Consider the following 18,696-nt stretch of genomic DNA (forward strand, 5'->3'; position numbering starts at 1 on the left):
CCCTGACAATAGAAGAAAGCGGCTTTTGCGTGTGTATGTGCTGATTCGGACGGTCAGGGTCTGTCTCTGTGCACAGACCCTGGGGGAGGCAGCATTCAGACAGGCTCATGTAGCACAGTGGGAGCTGTCAGAAAGGCTTTGCATCTCTGAGCTCTGCTGGGGGATCGGTTCTTTAAGGAGGGTGCTGCTGCCTGGTTCTGCTAAAGAGGCAAAAAACCTACTTAAATGCTCACTGCAGATGGGATGAGGGCACCCAGGCAGATGTGAAGGAATCTGATTTAATCCAGAAATCAGAGTGAGCAGAGCTAATCATCAAAACTAAAAATCTACATCCCTCGTTCCCAAAAGGCACATTCTGGACTAATTTTCCAGCAGCTGAGTGCCCCATTTACACTGCAACAGAGGAACGGGTGACAAAAATCACAGTTCTAAACGTAAATGATACCAGAAGGTAGTGGGGACATAGCTTAGAGCCCCGCTCACCAAAAATCCCACATCAAAGGGAGAGCAAGCTCCTCATTAGGGAGAGCACCCCCCAAGCTGTCCTAGTGATCCCTGGCACAAGGATGAACAGCCTCATCACACCAGGCAATAACTTGCCATTTCTTTTTAGTTCAACATTACGAAAGTTTGAAATGCTATCATAGAAGGAATTAATGAGTAACATGCAAAGCCTCTGACTATCCAGACCTGCTGCCCCGTACAAGGATTTCCCATGAGAAGCCACGTGCTCTGCATTTGCAGCTCTCCACAGTCAGCAGAGATAGGCACAGAGAGACGGAGCTGCCTGGGACGGGTGTCCTGGATGGATGGGGTGCCTTGCTCTGCAGTGCTCCACATCTAGCTCTGCTAAACCAAACTGGCCTACAAAAATGAACCTCCTCTTTAGCACACAGGCTTAGGGAAACAAGACAGCTTAGGGATGTGTATGTGCATGTCTGAGCTCCCAGAGTGCTGCCTCGGTGCAGGGCACCAAATGCATTTGTTCTTAGGGGACATTTCTCACTCCATAATGAAAGTCCTCGGGGTGGGGACCAGCTTCTGTTTTGTGCTTTGAACAGCCAGAGCAACCTGTCAACACTGAAGTGATAACTAGTAATAACAAATTAGAGTTGGGAAACTGCCCTTACGCTGACTGAAGCCTTCAATTTATCTACAAACCAAGAGCACAGAGAAGAGCACAACTGCCTACTCCCCATGCACCATCCTGTGCTCCATTTCCATGGGACAGGCACCATGCAGGGGTGGGACGCAAAGCCCCAGCCTCCCTGCAGAGACTCTCCAAAGTAAAATACACAATAAATCATCAGACAAATTTCACGGATGCAGCCTCTCCATCAGTGTCTATGCTGAGCCCATCAAAACCAACATATAAAGAAAATCTCCTAGATCAGACTGGATGTGGTGAGGAGGAAGGTTGAGGATGCAGAGCTGGTACTCATCACACAGTGCAGAGGAGACACTCAGAACCTGCTAGCTCTGACACAAGATGCTTCACTTCAGGAGGGGTTTTTTAGTTGTGTTTCGGTTACACCAAGAACATAAATCAGTCTTTAAATTATCTCTGAGGTGCTAAAGCTTCCCCTGTGCTTCACTCACGGCTAACTGAAAGGTGCTACCAGATACATACACCACTGAGAACCTGAAGAAACCAAGTAATGCACATATTAAGCAAGCTTATTTTGCTAAAATCACTTCCTTAAAACAGACACTGACATTACAGACTCGAATTTCTCAGCATCTAGAAATGAGATGCATCCTTAACGTTGACACGAGTAGCGGAGGTGATTGCCAAAAGACTACAACACACAGCCACCCGCTGGCTTTGGTTACTGACAAGTCAAAGAGCAGGAGGCTCAGAAGTAATGACTGCATCCTTTCTTTTATCTACATGAAAAGACACACCAAAAAAAAAAAATAATCAGAAAATATACGAAGCACAGTAAAAACACAATCAGGAAAACGTGACGCCTGCCTGCAAGCTCATTATCGTATTCAAACCAGTCAAGAACATCAGGAGCAAGTGACAGTGCGCATAAAGTCTGCTGTAGGAAGTGGAAGTAAAGCAACTGAGCAGGCTGGTCCCTCTGGGGACAGTGTTTAGGGTTTTCAGAGCCAAAGCGGCAGCAACTGGAGGGAATGTGTCGTCTGCTTGTCCAACTAAATCTATCTGACTCTCACTTTCTACAAGTTCCCACAGCAACTGAGCATGGACATATGTGACAGCTTCTCCTCTCCTGTTGCTCTGCTGTAATTCTTTGCAGAGGAGAGCTTTTGAACTTACTTATGACACAACAGGAATGTCACCTTAAAGCAAAACACAGTTTCATTACAACTGCCTGCCTATGAGGATACGGTGCCTACACACACAACACAAAGAATTGCAGAAGAGATGGAAAAACATAGACAGGGCAAAATAATTTCCTCTGCTTCCTCCAGCGTTTGGTCCAGTTAATTATTGAGGGCTGCATGAATTGGGGCAGACGCAAACAATCTACAGTACAAGCATGATATGCTGCAGCATAGCATGACTTGTTCAAACTCATAAAAAAAATGAACCTTTGTGATAACTAGTATTTTTTCCACAAGAGAAAACTATGTATTTATGAAGCCAACTCCTTATCTGAAATCCTGTTCACTGTTTGCTTCTTGAAATCCTTCTGAATCCATTAAGAACATTGCAATAATCACTTCTGATTTACAGACATAGTACAAAGATTAATGTTAATTCACTTCCTTTACAATTACTTCCCATCCCTATTTTCTGTCTACAGAATATTTTAAACTCTGAAGGGTACTGGGAATATACTCAGTTTTCAGGTCCTCTAGGCTTGCAATGTTGTAGTAGATACTACTGCTAATACGCTTCTCTGAGTAGCTCCACTGGTTTTGCTTGGATTAAGAAGCCAGCAATCAAACAACTCCTGCCTGTGGCTAGAAAGAAAACCACACAATTCACATAGAATCAAATAAAATTCATATTAATGAATCAGTGACTAATATTGGTATAAATAAAAAATGCAACCAGTCACTGTGTAGATTGTTCAAGAAAGTAAAGTGTATTTTTAGTCGTATTCTAATCTTAGGGTATTCCTTAATGATTAAAGATTTTTTTATCATAACCTTTTAAAACACTGCTTCAGTTAATGGCACTTTGCTTCCCAGAACTACTGGTTTAATCAGTTACATAAATGCAATCCTTAAAATTTTGCTTTAGTAAATAATGAATGAAAGCTGACTGTGAACATAACAATTTGATGTTAAAAATACCTACATATTAGATTGTGGGTTTGAAAGAATATGTTCTGATTACAGATGAAAGGGAATGTCTTGTTAAAATACAGTTTCAACAAAAAATGCAATGCAAAAAACCTTTCCACTAAAATAATATTTTCTCTTCATAAACTTGGAGAAGCTCTCTCCATATTTCAATTTTCCACTTGGAAAATACAATGAAGCATGTTAGTTTGGGGTAGGCATGCACAAAGCAGAATGTTTTATCTCTGTTTGGTTTGATAAAACAATTTTCTTCCATATGAACTCACCACTAGTGTTTAAATTTGCTTTGCCACTGACCCTGGGAGTTGCCACTTGGGTGCTTTAGCACTTTTTCTTCTTTATGAGCTACATCTCCCGCCTGAGCTCTCCCAGGAGATGCACTGTGCTCTCCCACCGAGCTGGTGCAACAGTGTGCATCACAGAAATGCCATTACCAAGGACCCTTGCAGAAAATGCTGCCCAGTCTCTTCCAATATTATTCTTGAATTTGATTTTATTTTTATATATTAGAATTTTTGATATTGCAGTTTCTCAGAAAGAAAACGTTTTCTTTCATAGTATTTCTCCTAATGTCTATTAGCTAGAAACTTTAAATTTTGCATGTGGTCTAAGCCTAATATAATACTGGCCATATATCGATCCTTACGTTCAGAAACTTGCTTCTGAAATTTGAAATGCCTTTCAAACTATCATAGATGCCAACTTCTTAGATTGAGAAAGTTCACTAAATGCCACATTTTGCATTAAGTACATATTGTCATCCTCACATTGAATTTCCACTCCCTTTACCTGCTCTTTTAGAAAATTCGGAGAACTGCGGATACAGGATACTCGGAGAACTGCGGACACAGGTAATTGGTCTCAGCAGGAGGAGGAAGCTGAGATGCCAGAGGGGGACAGAGCTGAGCACCCTTGCAGGTCTTTTGGGAGTCACTGAGCACATGGGCATGCATGGCTCACAGCTGCAAGCCCTTCAGCTGGGGCCTTTGGCCACTGTAGAGCCAGAAAGTTTCCAAGGTGTGTATCAGAACAAAAGTTAGGAAAGCTCTAGCGTTTAGTTACCACTCCCATGAGGTGTCCATGGCCACTTAAGAGCAGTAGAAATCGTTATATGCTGCTGCTTGGAGTCTGAAGACAGCTGCGTCACTTGTTTTTGTACAGCTCTGAAGCGATGCAAAGTTCATCCAAGCCAAAGCTTCCTGGTGTTAACGTAGCAAAAGTTTTACTGCTTTCAGCTTGAGTTTTTTCACAAGAAGAACAGAATGATTTTGCTCAACCATAACTCACCATCCTGCGTGCTGCTCCCTATTGCTCTAATAAGAAGAATTTTCTAATTGTTTTCGGTAAAAGTACATCACATACTAATCCCAGAAGTATAAATATGAGGCTTAGCTTTATGCACATTCTGATCTTAAGAAAATGCCAGAAAATATTTATTCTGTCTCAAGTTATATTGCTATCATTAGGCACAAGATCCCTTTTCAGACTTCAAGATCTGTTTGGTATTTCAGGTGTGAATTGTGATCAACTAATTGCATACTCAGTAATAAATAACAGGGTGAGACAGTTAAAAGTAAAATTTTAAAAAAATGAAAGTTAAAAGCCACATCGCTATGGCCTGATTTAACAAAAACCACTGAGGTTAAATATGTGGAACCATTAAGTTCTCCTAAAATCCAGTCAAATTACTTTTACTTTAAATTATATTTTTCCTCTGAAGTGTTCATGGCACACTCTCCAGAAGACATTCTGGCAGTTACACTGCAACGGCCCAGACCAGACTCTGTTATGGCCAAAGTCCCACCGTGAGCTCCAGGCTTTTGATAAAAAACAAGACAAAACACATCAGGGAATGAAGTCACAGCCCCCTTTTTTGCACTATGAGGATGGAAATAAAGCAGATGGCCCAGACAGTGAATATACAAAAGCAAGCGATAAAGATCAAGAACAATTTGGGTTCTTGGATGGCAAATGACAAATTCATTCTGGTCAGAGATATTTAAGCTTTTTCATTTCCCTCTGCACGCTATCAGCTTGTCTACAGCCGGATGGATGCAGCAGAGACATACTGTGATGGTTGGGGTGGGAAAGAGCAGCTCAAAGAAAACCAACTTTTGTTCTGGGGGAAAAAAAAACCAACAACAAAACACAAAAATATCTGTGTCAGGTGCAGGTATTCAGCACTTATGGAAAAAAAATCCCCAGCTTGTGAAACACTGGCTTTTGCTTTATTTACCATTCTAGAAAATGCCTTAAGAACATGTCATTTTTCATGCCCAAGCAATGACTGACACCTCTGGATCCTATTAGAAATAAACAATAAACAATAGCACTACAAAGAAAACCTCAAGTTACCAAACACATTGTTTGGGATTTCATCATCCATGGCAATATAAAGATTCATGTGAAAATTCAACATCCCATAACTCTTAAATACATACTATTGGAAAAATACAACATAATTATTCACTTAGCTGTGTGTCATCACCTATGTACATATAAATTAGTTGGCAACTTCAGTATGTATTTTAGATAAATGTTGATCTGCTTAAAGAAATAGAGCATATCTGTATTTAACTACCTCTCCTCAGTGAATTAAAAATGGATTTCATACTGCTTGCATTGCTTGTATCATAAATTTGTTATAGCATCAAAGCCTGGAATTAGCACAAGAAAATGACTCACCTTGATTTTTTTTTAATTACTTTTAAAATTTATTTTTAAGAAACTAGCTCCAGTATTTTGTCCTTATTTTCTTACCAATTTAGAAATTTTTTTAGAAAAATAATCAAAGACAGAATATGGGGAAAAAAGCCAACCCTCTGTATCTCAAAAGATTTTTGAATAAGTTTTGTTCTTTCAGAACAGATGACCATGGTTTTGCAGATCCTGGTTCTTACTGATATTAAAGGCACATGGTACTTTATGCTGTTTGAGCAACCTAAGGGAGAAAAAGGAACAGGGATTTTTTGCATCTTTTAAAAGCTCTTTTAGATTAGTAGATTACTGTTCAACTTTCATCTGTGCACAAAAATTAGACCACTTATCTTTCAGTATAATTACAGCAATAGCACTCTCTGTGGGTAGAAACAGAGAGATATAAAGGCATCCTGAACCTATACTAATATTCATGCAGGGAACGGGAGTCCATGGCACCTGCATGTTCCTAAGAGGAGTTGTTCCAGTTTATCTATTTGAATTTAAAATAAAAAACACATTTCTAATGGTGACATTTACACTGAGTAAATGAGACCTTCAGATGTCTGTACACTTCAGGGGGGCTTTACTGATACTCTGTGATGGCTGCTACTTTTATATATTGCACACTGTTATGAGGTCTAGTCATTTATTTAATCAAAACACAGGATTTTGGTGGGGAAATGCTCTTTAGATACCCACAGAGAAGAAAATGCACACTCAGCTCATCTGTCAAAAACAGTCTTGGTTTGCATAGGAAATTACAAATTACTGCCCAGACTGTGCATAGAAATGTTAAAGAGGATGAGAATCCTCAGTTACAGCTTTTTGCAGTAAAAATGTATTCTGTTCAGAGAACAGATGTGAGTCATCTCAGCAAAAGAAGCCTCTATTATACCGTCTTTATTGCTGGTGGGGAGTTAGCAACACATGTCAATGGCAAATGCCTCCAAATGTGGGCAAATCCTCCTTCCAAAAGGGTTGTAGTACCTGAAATTTGATTTAATCTTTCTAAAAGGCAGTCTGTCCCTGGAAGTTTGGAAAAGGGGCTAGATTCTTCTTTCTTTCAGGCTTTATTCCTAACTGTGCAAACATTGCCTCAGAGCGGTTTGGTGGAACTTCTGCTGGAGTGAATTCAAGTACTGGGGAGAAGGCAGCTCGGCAGCACCTCTCGTCCATCACCACCTTTAACCATCCCCTCCCTTCTGTCAGGGGTATGGCAGGGTGAGAGACACCCAAAGGGCAGCAGACCTCTCTCCACACCTTTCCGCCTGTCAAGACTCCCGGCAGCCAGGAAATCCATTGGAAGAAACGAACCAAAAGCTGCCTCAGTCTAGTCTACTCCCCTAATTTTCACTGTCCCAACGCCGTGAGATCTCAGACCTTAGCACAGATATGACACACCTACTTTTGCAGTCGCAAAAGTTCAGTCATGGTCACAGAAGCTAAAGTCACACGTCATATCAGCATATTTTTAATACAAACATGCCTGAGATCCACCACTGGATAAGGACCCCCAAAACACCCAGGGAAAAAGGAAGATGTCAGGAAGCTGGTGGAAAATCTCCTTTGCTTCACCGTGCCTTTGGTACCTGCTATGGTGCATGTAAGGACAAACCCACGTGCGTTTGAATTGCACTTACTTGTCTCTCCAAAAGCATTAAAGAAGAAAGTTAACGTCAAATGGTAAAAGTATAACCCAAAGCAACGACACTAAGATGGGTTGATGAGAAGCTGATGATGAGTTTTGTTGTATTAGTCGACAGGGAACAATGGTATTTTCTACAAACCTGCATCGGTGTCAAAGCGCACCCGTGATTCACAGCAAAGCCAGCAAGATTGGTTTGTTAGGAAGTGCGTGGAGTGAATGGAAGGTCTACCACTGTGTTTGCTCAACCACGGGTACATAGGAGCTTGCCGAGTGCCTCATTTTTACAGTATCTGTAGCTTTAAGCTCCAGCTCGAGAAGGTCAGAGAGCACAGGCATAACCAGCGCTCTCATGAGTGTGAGTTTCTCATGGATGTTTATGCTGAGTTTTCCAATTTGGTCTAACTTGCACCCTGTTTCCAGAAGTTTCTTGTAAAGTCCTCCTCCAGCTTTCATTTAGAGTGCACTCATGGTGGGCCCTTGTTCTCCTATTGAACCATAAGTGCAAACACCGGTGGAACATCAAAGCCATCAGCCCAGGACATAATAAACACAGAGAACAAAAATACAAGTGAGAACGAGACGAACCATCAAATGAGGGCAGAGGGGAGAAGAGGGAAAATAGTTAAGGAAGGAACAAAGGAAAATAATTAAGGGGATGGGAGAAAAATGAAGGAAGGAAGGGGGGGAAAAATCACAGTCATTGTGCAAAACACTACAGAGTTGCTCACGATCAAATCACAAGCATTATATGGCAATGTTGCACACCTTCCAGTCCTTCCACCGTATGTTGGTCTGGAGGCTTTCCACAATGATGGGAATGATTTTTGGAAAAAAACAAGGGGGGAGCGAAGGCATCAGGAGAAGGGGAAAGAGGGAGGTTTATAAATATAGAGAGATATATCATAAATCCATTTACTGAATATTGTAACAGAGAGCAACTCACGGTGAATTTACGCTGGAGACTGACGAGCTGCGAGATACAGTACCTCGAGTTTGCTTTACAAAACTGCACATGCAAAAACAAAACAAACAAAGAAAACAAAAAGTGAGAAAAGAAAAAAAAAACCAAACCAAAAAACAAGAGAAGAGAAACCATAAAAGACATTGGGAGGAGACTCATACAGGCTGTGTCCTATTGAATGCAGACTGCAGCGTGCATCTTGGTAGGAGACCAGGCAAGCTTCAGAAAGTGTGGAAGCCACAGACACATCACCTTCTAGTTAACAGGGAAACAACCAAAGAATCAAAAACAGAACCAAAAGGGAAAAAAATTAAAAGGTAAACCAAAAGCCACACGATGATATTAGGACTTTATGCCTCCATATGCTATACTCACACAATGAAAGTCCTCTGCAGAAGTCATCTTTAGGACCTCAGGGTAGAGGTCTTTGTAGAAACAGGTGGTGATTGCTTTTACAGCTGTGCTGCAAATAATTATTTCCAAGTGGGAGCAGGATGCTAATTCCCACTCTGGCCCTGTGACATGAGGGAGAAGCCTTAGCACAGAGAAGAGCACGTGCTGGAGGGAGGACCCTAGGCCACATCCAGAGAACCAAAATCCACCTGAGCCCCAGCAGCTGGTGCCAGGCTGCTTGTGCTCAGTCCCTGCCTCAGATTTGCTCTTCAGAGACACCTACCTCTCTCCTCTGACAGGCACAGGGATGTGCCTGAGCTCAGATCATCCGAATACGGCTCACCGTGTCTAAAAACCATAGGTCTGCTGCAGCTTAGGCAGGGGATTACAAGTTATTGAAAAGAGCTTGTTTCAGTTCACAAGTAATTTTGTAGATTCTCGTCCATCCAGTGTTTGTATAAACACTGTTATACACAGGGGGTTCTAAATACGGAAATCGCTGAATTACACAGAAAAAGAGTTTATTCTTCCTTTGGCAGGGAATCTACAGAAAAACTGGATTCTAAATATCTTGATAGATCTTGGCTTGAGGCACTAATTTTTTCATAGTTATCAACAGTAATTTTTATAAGTCTACATCATCCAAAGAACCCTCTCCAAGACTGAAAATAAAATCCCTTCACCTCCTGAATTTGCCTTTTCAGTTGCAGCCTTTTTTCTCCTGCTTCCATAAGAGTTTTAATCTGTTAACAATCAATACTAGCAAGCTAGAAGGTCCAGTTAAAATCTAATGTTCTTTGGATATTATATAAGTGGAGTTTTAAATATACATTTACGTAAAATTAATGGATTATTCTGAACAGAAATGTTGGCCCAGCTAAAGTATATAACACAATGATCCAGAGGTCAAGCAACCTGGAATGAATATAAGAGAAATTATGAAAGGCATCGTAAAAGTTTTGCTTGGAGCAAATAAGCTGCTGAACAGTCAGGTAAAGCATTTTGCCTAAACTTCAGTATTTCTATATTTGTACAGTGCCAAATGAAATGGGAGCAAGAGTCAAAGTGGGGTTGGCATGCCCTGCTTGTTTGCCAGGAAAATTATTGCTTCCAGGTTTCTCAAGCTTGGGATCCCTTTACTCTTTGTCTGGATGCTGAACCCCCAGGATGTCAACTAAAACCTGCAGAGAACAAACCCTTGACTGCACAAATGCCTCAAGTGTAGGTAAGAAATTTCTTGGGCAAAACAAGTTGAAAACTTGCGATGGAGAAGAATATACTGGGCTGCCCTAATTTACCTGAGAGTCAGCACCAGCATTGTGCAATACCTGTGGAAATGTTGTTTTTAATTGCTGAAAGCAGATCTCAACATCCCTCGGCAGGAGGCTTGAATGAACCTTTGTGTTTATCCCTGCCTTCTTTGGTGCAGTGCAGGACAGAGGCCATGCTCTGATCCTGCCAAATATCCTTGTAACTTGGCCAGCCAACATTATGCAAGTCCTGCAGCACTCCAGGTTCACTTTTCTGCTTCCATTGCTGGAGTCTGCTTTTTTGAAACCATAAATTTCACTAAATTTGTGCTGGAGCTGCAGGATGTAAAGCCATGAAGCAAAGACAGCCTCCTTTTCCCAATCAAAATGAGAGAAGTACTTGAGCTTTACTCACTGCTACTTACCATCCATGAGGGACAGAGTACAAGAAAGTGTCTTTAGGTGCAGCTGAGTCACTGTTACACCAACAGCAAGGGCAAAAAGGTAAGCTAATGGGAGGAATCACAGTACCTCACACATCAACACACTTCAGGGGAAAAAAGAAAGGGAAGAAATCACAAGCCAGCAAGAGAAAAAGAACACCTCTTCTAGTCTACACATCACCAACACATGACGTTTCATGGGCTGGGTTTTCAGGCACACTTCTTGCTGGGTCCTGTTGGGTGCAGGCAGCCCAACAGGGATTGGGAAACAGACCACAGTATTCCCAAGACAAAAGGAAAATATGGAGCCTCTGAGATGGAAAATGTCCTGGAGAAACAGAGCAACTTCCCCCCTTCATCCCCAGACCTGTACAAAAGGGACAGACACCTCCGAGAAGTCAGTGTGAAATAACGTGCCACCTGTATTTGCTCTTGGCACTTTTCTAATGAGTAGTCAACTCGCTCACATTAACAGGCAGTATCCACTTGTGGGTGTGCAATTAAAATGTAAACTGCTTTGAACAACCATGTGAGGGACCAGCAGAAGCCAGTCAGAGCCTGGAGAGAGGAAGAGGTCTTTAGAGGTTGGAAGGCTGTCCTGGGAAAGCACGTGTAACTTTGAAAAACAGTAGTAGGCAATTCTATAGACTGTGTTTAGGTCTGGTGCCCACGTTGCATGAACTGTCTCTGCCATTTTCTACAAAGTTTCATCTATAACATCTGGGAAGTTCTCCTGCCATCCAGAACTCATACCCTATACTTAAATACCTTTCTATGCTTAAACACCTATACCTTTGCTTAAATAATTTCCTTGCGTCTGGCTACAGCTGTAACCCATTACCACATGGGATTAAATAAAACCCATACGTAACAAAATGCAAAAAGTTTCACTCAGCATCAATTCAGCTTAACTACTTAGCAGGTTCCTACAAATTTAGCATTTGCTTGCTGTTGCAATTGCTATTTTAAGACTTTTTCCCAAGAAAAGGTGAAGAGAGGCCATTGGAAAATACAAGGGCTCTGGGTGCTGGGTGGGCTGCAGCTTGTGTCCTCTCCGGCTGGTCTGCTGGCCTGCGCTGGGCTGAGTATGCTTATCACAGCCCCTTTTGTACGTGTCATTGGTGCATCTCTGGCTGGAATAGAAAAGGTGGAGGAGGCACCCGAATGCAGGGAGTTCAGGCTTTGCGTTAGGCAAATACAGAAAATAAAACTGTGTTTGCGCTGGGGTCTCTGTGTCACCCACAGGGATGAGCCTGATGGCTCTCCCTTCCACTGGTGCCTTTACAGTGGGATCACAAAGTGCTTTGCACATCCATCACCTGGGTAATATTCCCCTTTCCCCCCCTCCTCTATTCTTGCCGCCGAGGAAGCTGCACCAATGGTTTGCTCTAAAGACTCGTCAGTCTGTACAGTTGCTCAGTTCAAGAGGTTGAGTGGTTTAAATGTTGTACGAAACAGAGGGTCTTAAAGACAATGCTGGGCAAACTGAACAAACCCAGAAACTCACCTCCAGAAACAACAAAGCAAGGAAAATGCTAAACAGAAAATAAATAATAAAAAAAAAGACAAAAATAAGAATGAAACAATGGACTCAAATTAAAACGCAGTAACACAAGTTAAACAGATATTCTGTTTTAAACCAAACATTGCAACAATGACAAAAACAACATACCATCCTAGCTTTTAATCCTGAAAAAACCACAAAACAAAAAGGCCCATTCAGGATAGAGTTCACCAGGTGAAAAAACGAACTGCGCTCAGACAAATCTGTTCACATTAAGTCCCTTTGGTGGAGCAGAAGACAAACCATAGAAATCCTGCGAGATCAAGGAGCTACAAACCGAATGCAGGTAGAATATTGTAATAAAGCACTTTGAGTCAGTTGCAAGACAGACGATATCTCGACGCCACTGTAATAGTGAGTATATTATTAAAACAGATCCCCATGACACCACAGCGCTTCACCATCTATCAACCACAAAACAATTTGTGGCTCACGCAGCAGCCTATTGCATATATAAAGGTGAAGGTACCTCTTCGGACCCTCCAAGCAGGATGACATGCTAAATAAGCGACCAGTTTCTTATGCCCAGGAAATTACATTTTGCAACTGATGCAATAAATTGAACAGTTCCTGGAGCTCAGTTTTGAAGAGAGGCTTGAATGGCAGAGGAGAGCAGAAGAACCAGTGCAGATAAACTGCAGGCACAGGAGCATACAAATCACGAGTGCACGCTGTATTCACACAGGAAAAATGCCAGAGATGGAGGAGCAGATACAACACTACGGAGTATGCAATGTCCTGGAAGGAGGCTTAGGGGAAGATACACGCTTTCAGTCCTTGATGTAGTACTTGCAAAGGAAAGAAGCAAAACAGCAAGCACAGCACCTTGCTGGTGAAACAGCTGAAGAACCGATATGACTTTTCACCAGAGTCAGCCCCAGGACGGCTTTATCACTTCTGTGGGTGTTGGACAAGCAGGCTGGGATCATGAACATCATGGCTAAGGAAATGCAAGTCATGGTGCCCTCTGCTAACACCTGAGACACCTGTTTTGATTGATGCAGGTAGAGAAAACGTTGATGTTTTCAGAACATTGATCCATGCTATAGATGCCTGTTGTTATAGAAATTCATTTTCATATGTTATGAAAATAAAATCGAATTCTAAAACTAAAAAATTATTCCTTAGGAGAAAATAAAAATACTAACTGATAGGGTAGTCCCACCTTTGCAGCAGGCCTTTGGTAGCTCAGTCCCAGTTTTTCCCAGCCCCTGGTCACCACCCACTTAGGGGTACCCAAGCTCTACAGGCGTTTGCTTTTTGCAGTGATATTTCCATATGCCAAAAATCCCATTTCCAAGCATCTCGAGTACTTTTTCATTCTTGGCATGTCCAGCTCTGAATTGCCTCAGAGGCTGGATCTGACAGGTCTTGCCATCAGCGCGGCATCTGCTCCATCTTCAGGACCACTGTGTAGCTTAAGACTGTAAGAAATGAAGTAATGGGTATATCTGGCTGTTAACCATGGCTCCCTGTCATCAGCCCTATTGTACTGGATAGAGATATCTAAGGGATAGGTGCTGCAAACCTGAAAGCTGTAGCTGCTAAGTCCCTTTGGAGTTCACTATGGACGTATTTATGTATTAAACAAATTGCTTTGGCATGCATCCATTAATATCAGCAATACATCCATACACCTACTTCTCTCTCACAAAACATCTAACTTCTCCTTTGCCTTCTCCTCTATGTCATTATCCATTCGGTTGTCAACCTATTAACCTTAACGTATTCTTTTTCCAAACTAAAGTCCTGCGAGCTTTGTGAGTGGCCTTGTAAGCACCTTGCTGGCACTAAGGCAGAGATAACAAGAAGTCACGCAATGTTGTTAGCTGATGGCTCCCACACAGCATGCATGATGTTGCCGCGGTTAGTAGATGTGGAAGCGATCGACTGCACTTTCAAATGTGTTCATTTGTAAGCCTAATTATCTGCCTGTACAAATGTGACAGGTAGGGATCTGGGCAGATACAATTTGAGGCAAAATAAGCAGAAATCCACAATTTTGTACTCACTTTCAATTGTGGTCACAAAACTGGCCCTGTGATACAGAAAACCAGGTGAAAGCCTGGTGAAAAATCATGGAATGAGGTTATTTTAAGCAACCAACAATGTGGTGTGAAATCTTAGCTCCATTAAAGTGGTTTTTTTCTGATTTCTAAGAAATCTTCACATGCACTATACTTTTGATTAAAAAAGAAGAAAATAAGTATCATTATCTTGCATTTTAAAATAACAGTACCAGGAAATTCATCAAAGAACAAGAGCAAATATCCTCATTTGACTTCTTTTTGAGACTGGACAGGAAATCATTGTAAGAAAAGGATTATATTCAAAACCAAAAACAGACATGGCATAAGTAGGAGCTGATTAAAGCAGTAATTGCAAAATAAAATGGTAAGAAGAATAAAATAGTCAAATTAATAAAATTCTTTTCCTTCACATATAATGAACTGGCTCCATTTGGCCTATTATCTTTGATGCAGTGGATTAAACTCGCACTAACAAGGGTCTCAAGAGATTTACACTGAAGGAACAAACAGGGATCCTGCTGTATTTCAGATACTTTGGAATAAAACTGAACAGGAAATGTGTTTTTCTGTGCTTGAGCTTCTCCAGCCTTTGGAGGTCTCCCCTGCAAAAGCTCTCAGTAAAACACATGACCAAATTTTTTGATGCTGGAAGTCCTGATGCTAAAATTTCAGAAGAGGTAAATGAATCTTTAAGAAGAACATACTTTTAAGTAAATCCATTCAAGGTAGGCACGTCTCAAACACAGGCCCATAATCCCATGCAGGCAGAACTCTGCACTGACCTCAGCAACATCCAGACAATTTTCACCTACGTATTTCCACCTACGTATCAATTTTTCACTTCAGTTTAGGTCAGTGTGTATGAAAAGGTGGGCCCAAGGCAACGTTCTGCTATCACGGAATCTGTGCATATGTTCACATCCACGCAGAAAAGCCTGCATCTGAAAATGCAAATTGACGTTTCTAGCTACAAACCAGTGACTGTTCACATACGTGATTTTATTCAACCCAGCATGCTTTCAAACAGCAAAGAAAGAGCATTCAAGAATATTTTTCAGTCTGATACTTAGGAGGATGCCTTTACACTTAAATTCTCAAAGCAGAGATCATTAAAGAATAATTAAAACATTATGCGCACACATACCTCTCTTAAGTAAAAATCCAAAGTGAAATGTTAACACTTCACCTGGTGAAATCTATCCTAGGACAGCTTCAAAAATTCGTTCTAAAATACAGTTATTTATAACAAGGCAAAGGATGAGGCATTACAAAGAAAAACAAACTAAAAGAAATACTTAATTAAATTCATGGTTAAGCGATCAGCACTGAAGTATTCAGTCAACCTAAAGCCCTGTCAGTAACAGAGATGGTGTAAACGGGCTTACAGAGTACTATGGGATGCTCCACTTGAACAGACATATATCAACACTGAAAAACAGAAACCAAATGATAAAGTTCCTAAATAATAAAATAATGCTTACGCGGCTATGGAAATGTTAGCTGCAGACATGGGACTGACTTCTGCCACTTCCTTGGCCTTTTGCAGGGCGAGCTTTTGATTGGTGGCTTCCTCCATTTCCTCCTCATCCTGGTGCAGAAAACCAAAAGAAATCAGAGCATGCATCATGTAATGACAATAACCAGAGCTCCCCAAGGCACGGATCATATATGACTGTCATGCTGTGCTGTGAGAACAGTGGAAACTCATTAAAATAAGGCAGAATTTCATAATTTCTTGCAAGGACCCCTGGGTAGGGCCTTGGTGCCAGCAATAGCTGGTCAAGATGAGAAATGCAAGGTTTGGTCAAGGACTTTACCAAGAACACATCTCCCTCGCAAAGCTTTCTTACCTCTCTTGGGTCTCCTTTATCACTTTGAATTTGGGAAGGAGACTATGGCAGAGCAGGGAGAGACCTGACCACAAGCGTGACATTTCTGAGGTCAAGTGAGCCCCATTTATCTCAGTCTTGCATGTGTAAAAACACTCTAAAGCCTATGTCCTAGTGAAATGTATGAGACAGACTCCTAAATCCTTCATGACTTCTGGCCAATGTGACTTTTCTGAAACAATAAATTTCAGGATTTGACTGGTCCTGCTCACACCAGTTTTACCCCAGATATTTCCACTTATTTCAGTTGAACCACTGAGGACTTACAGGGTGAAAGCAGAAAGGAGGAGCCATATTAAAGTGTAGTCTGTAGACTCAAGCATAGATCAGGAAGATGGTTATGTTCATGCTTTCTGTATATCTCCACGTCATGTGGATTTTTAACCTCTATTGGCATTGCACGTTCCTGCAGAGTGTAACTGTGATTTATTTCCTCCCACCTGGTGTAATGACAGGAGAAATACTGCTGAAATTCAAACTACAGGATCTTAAGCAATGAGATGAGGGCAAAAGGCAAAGAAACAGCCAGGTTCATCTTCAGTGGTCATCTAGGTTAAACATCCTTTGAACTTTCTAGTCAGTCAAATTAGATAGTAAAATCATGGCAGGATAAGCACAGACCCTCTGATGGCAATATCAGCATCACACATATTCAAGGAATAACCACACATCAAGACAAGAGCAGTCACCGGCTCTCCTGTCAAACTTTACGAAATGCCATGGGTCTACCTCTGCTCTTCAAAGGTAATGCTGTGAAAGGGTTACGCTTAAAGTAATGAAAGCAGACAGTAAGACATCTAGCTTTGAAATAGGAAGTCATATAGATTTATCCATCCTGAATGTCATATGCATAAACAATTCCTTGCTCTGACTTTGGTGTTATTTGCTTAAACTGAACTCATTTTGAAACTTTTCCTTTTCTCCTTTCAAAGAAAAAAGAAATTATAGGAAATTAATCAAAAAAATCTGCTACCAATAAAGTTTCCTCTTTCTTTTTTTCCCTTTCCAAATATTAGCAAATCTGTAACAAGTAAATTCCTGCTGTAGTGAATGGAGAACCAGAGACAGGCCATGAAAAAAAGCCCTGCTGAATAATTATACAAAGTCAATATTTCTCAACTGCCAACTTCCAGTAAATTCATCAGTGATTTGGAAGCTTATTGTAAATCAAGAGTATCTGCAGAATATGAACATTTTGAGGAATAAGGCCCCCAATAAGAAGGCTTTTAAGGTTTTCCTTTCATTCCGCAGATATCTTCAAGCTGTTTCTTCTCTTGAGGATGCTCTCTAGCAGTGTTAAAATCACATACATTCAAAGGCCCTTGATTTTTCTTTCTGTGCACCTAAAGCACCAGGTGCAGTTTTTACCATCTCTTCAAGATTTGTAGCTTCAACTCCATTCTCCCCAGTGCATCAGTAATTCTGCTGGATTTGATATCTCAAAGTAACAGCAGAAAAGATCCGTTGTCATAAATGCAGCCGACCCTAACTCAGAACAAGCACGCTCTTTAGCAAATGACTGCTTCATAAGATTTCTGTAGCTCCTTCCACCCAGAGACTGCAGATCACTACAAAAATTAATTAATTTTTTGCCTGATACTTACACTGCGGGGTCTCACTGGGGCACAGGCTCATCTCGTTCTGCTGAAGCACGCAGGGGTGTGATGGTGCACGACTGAAACCAGCTCTGAGCTGTGACAGCAACATCCATCCATCCCACCTCCCACCAACAGCCCAGCTCTGGCAGCTCGACTGTCACTGTCATTATATAGGGGCAAGCGCAGGTAAAGGCCCTGCCTATAAGGATATTTCTCTTCTATGTTTTCCTTCTGTTTTCTAGAGCTCTAAATCTTCATTTAAACCACACAGTTTATCACATGGTAAAACCCATCTTTGGTGCTACCCCTAACGATGTGCATAGTTAACGCTGGCTGTTCTTTATTAAGTTCACCCAATTAAAGTCCTCTCCATCTGGAGGGAGGAGGAGGGGTCTCCATGGCTGCTAGACTCTTGGTTTTGCCACTCACTTCAGTCCATTATTTCTGGGGATGTCTCAACTTTTTAATATATTTTTATATAAAATTCACACACCCCTTCTATCCCACATTGCATGTTTTTATACTGCTTTCTCAGGATTGCTGGCAGTGCACAGAGATCAGAGAACACACTTTGTGCTTTAGGATATTTAGGAAAATAAAGGGTCACTTGTGGCGGCTTTACATGCCCGTTTAACAAGGATGAAGAACGAACTGCTCTATGTCACCAGAGACATTATGGGATGGTCAGGGGAGAGAAGATTTTAAAAGCAAATTTGGGGGGCAATTTTAGATTCAAGTCTGAATAAGTGAACAGGAAGAAAAACCCGCCAATATATGGAAAAAACTAGAAGGTAGGCAACCAAAGAGATTCAGGACAGTTCTGAGAAATCACTAGAAACTAAGTTGGCAGAGTTTAAGTCAGTGGTAAGGGAGAGCCAGCACAGGAAGAGGAAGAGAGAGACCTGGGGAGGGAGAGGCAGAGGCTGAGGAACAGATTCTTT

The 18,696-nt window shown here is 41.4% G+C and overlaps 1 protein-coding gene across 1 annotated transcript in view; it reads right to left on the bottom strand.

Annotated features, from left to right (window-relative positions):
* The window catches only part of CACNA1B (calcium voltage-gated channel subunit alpha1 B), a 298,173-nt gene that overhangs the window by 81,504 nt on the left and 197,973 nt on the right, over window positions 1–18,696 (bottom strand). Inside the window, exon 19 of the mRNA XM_072882927.1 lies at window positions 15,750–15,856. Within this exon, the coding sequence (XP_072739028.1) occupies window positions 15,750–15,856 (107 nt within the window). The remainder of the gene's footprint in view (window positions 1–15,749; window positions 15,857–18,696) is intronic.

The sequence above is a fragment of the Ciconia boyciana genome, chromosome 18 (assembly GCF_034638445.1).
Source record: "Ciconia boyciana chromosome 18, ASM3463844v1, whole genome shotgun sequence".
NCBI classification, from domain to species: Eukaryota; Metazoa; Chordata; class Aves; order Ciconiiformes; family Ciconiidae; genus Ciconia; species Ciconia boyciana.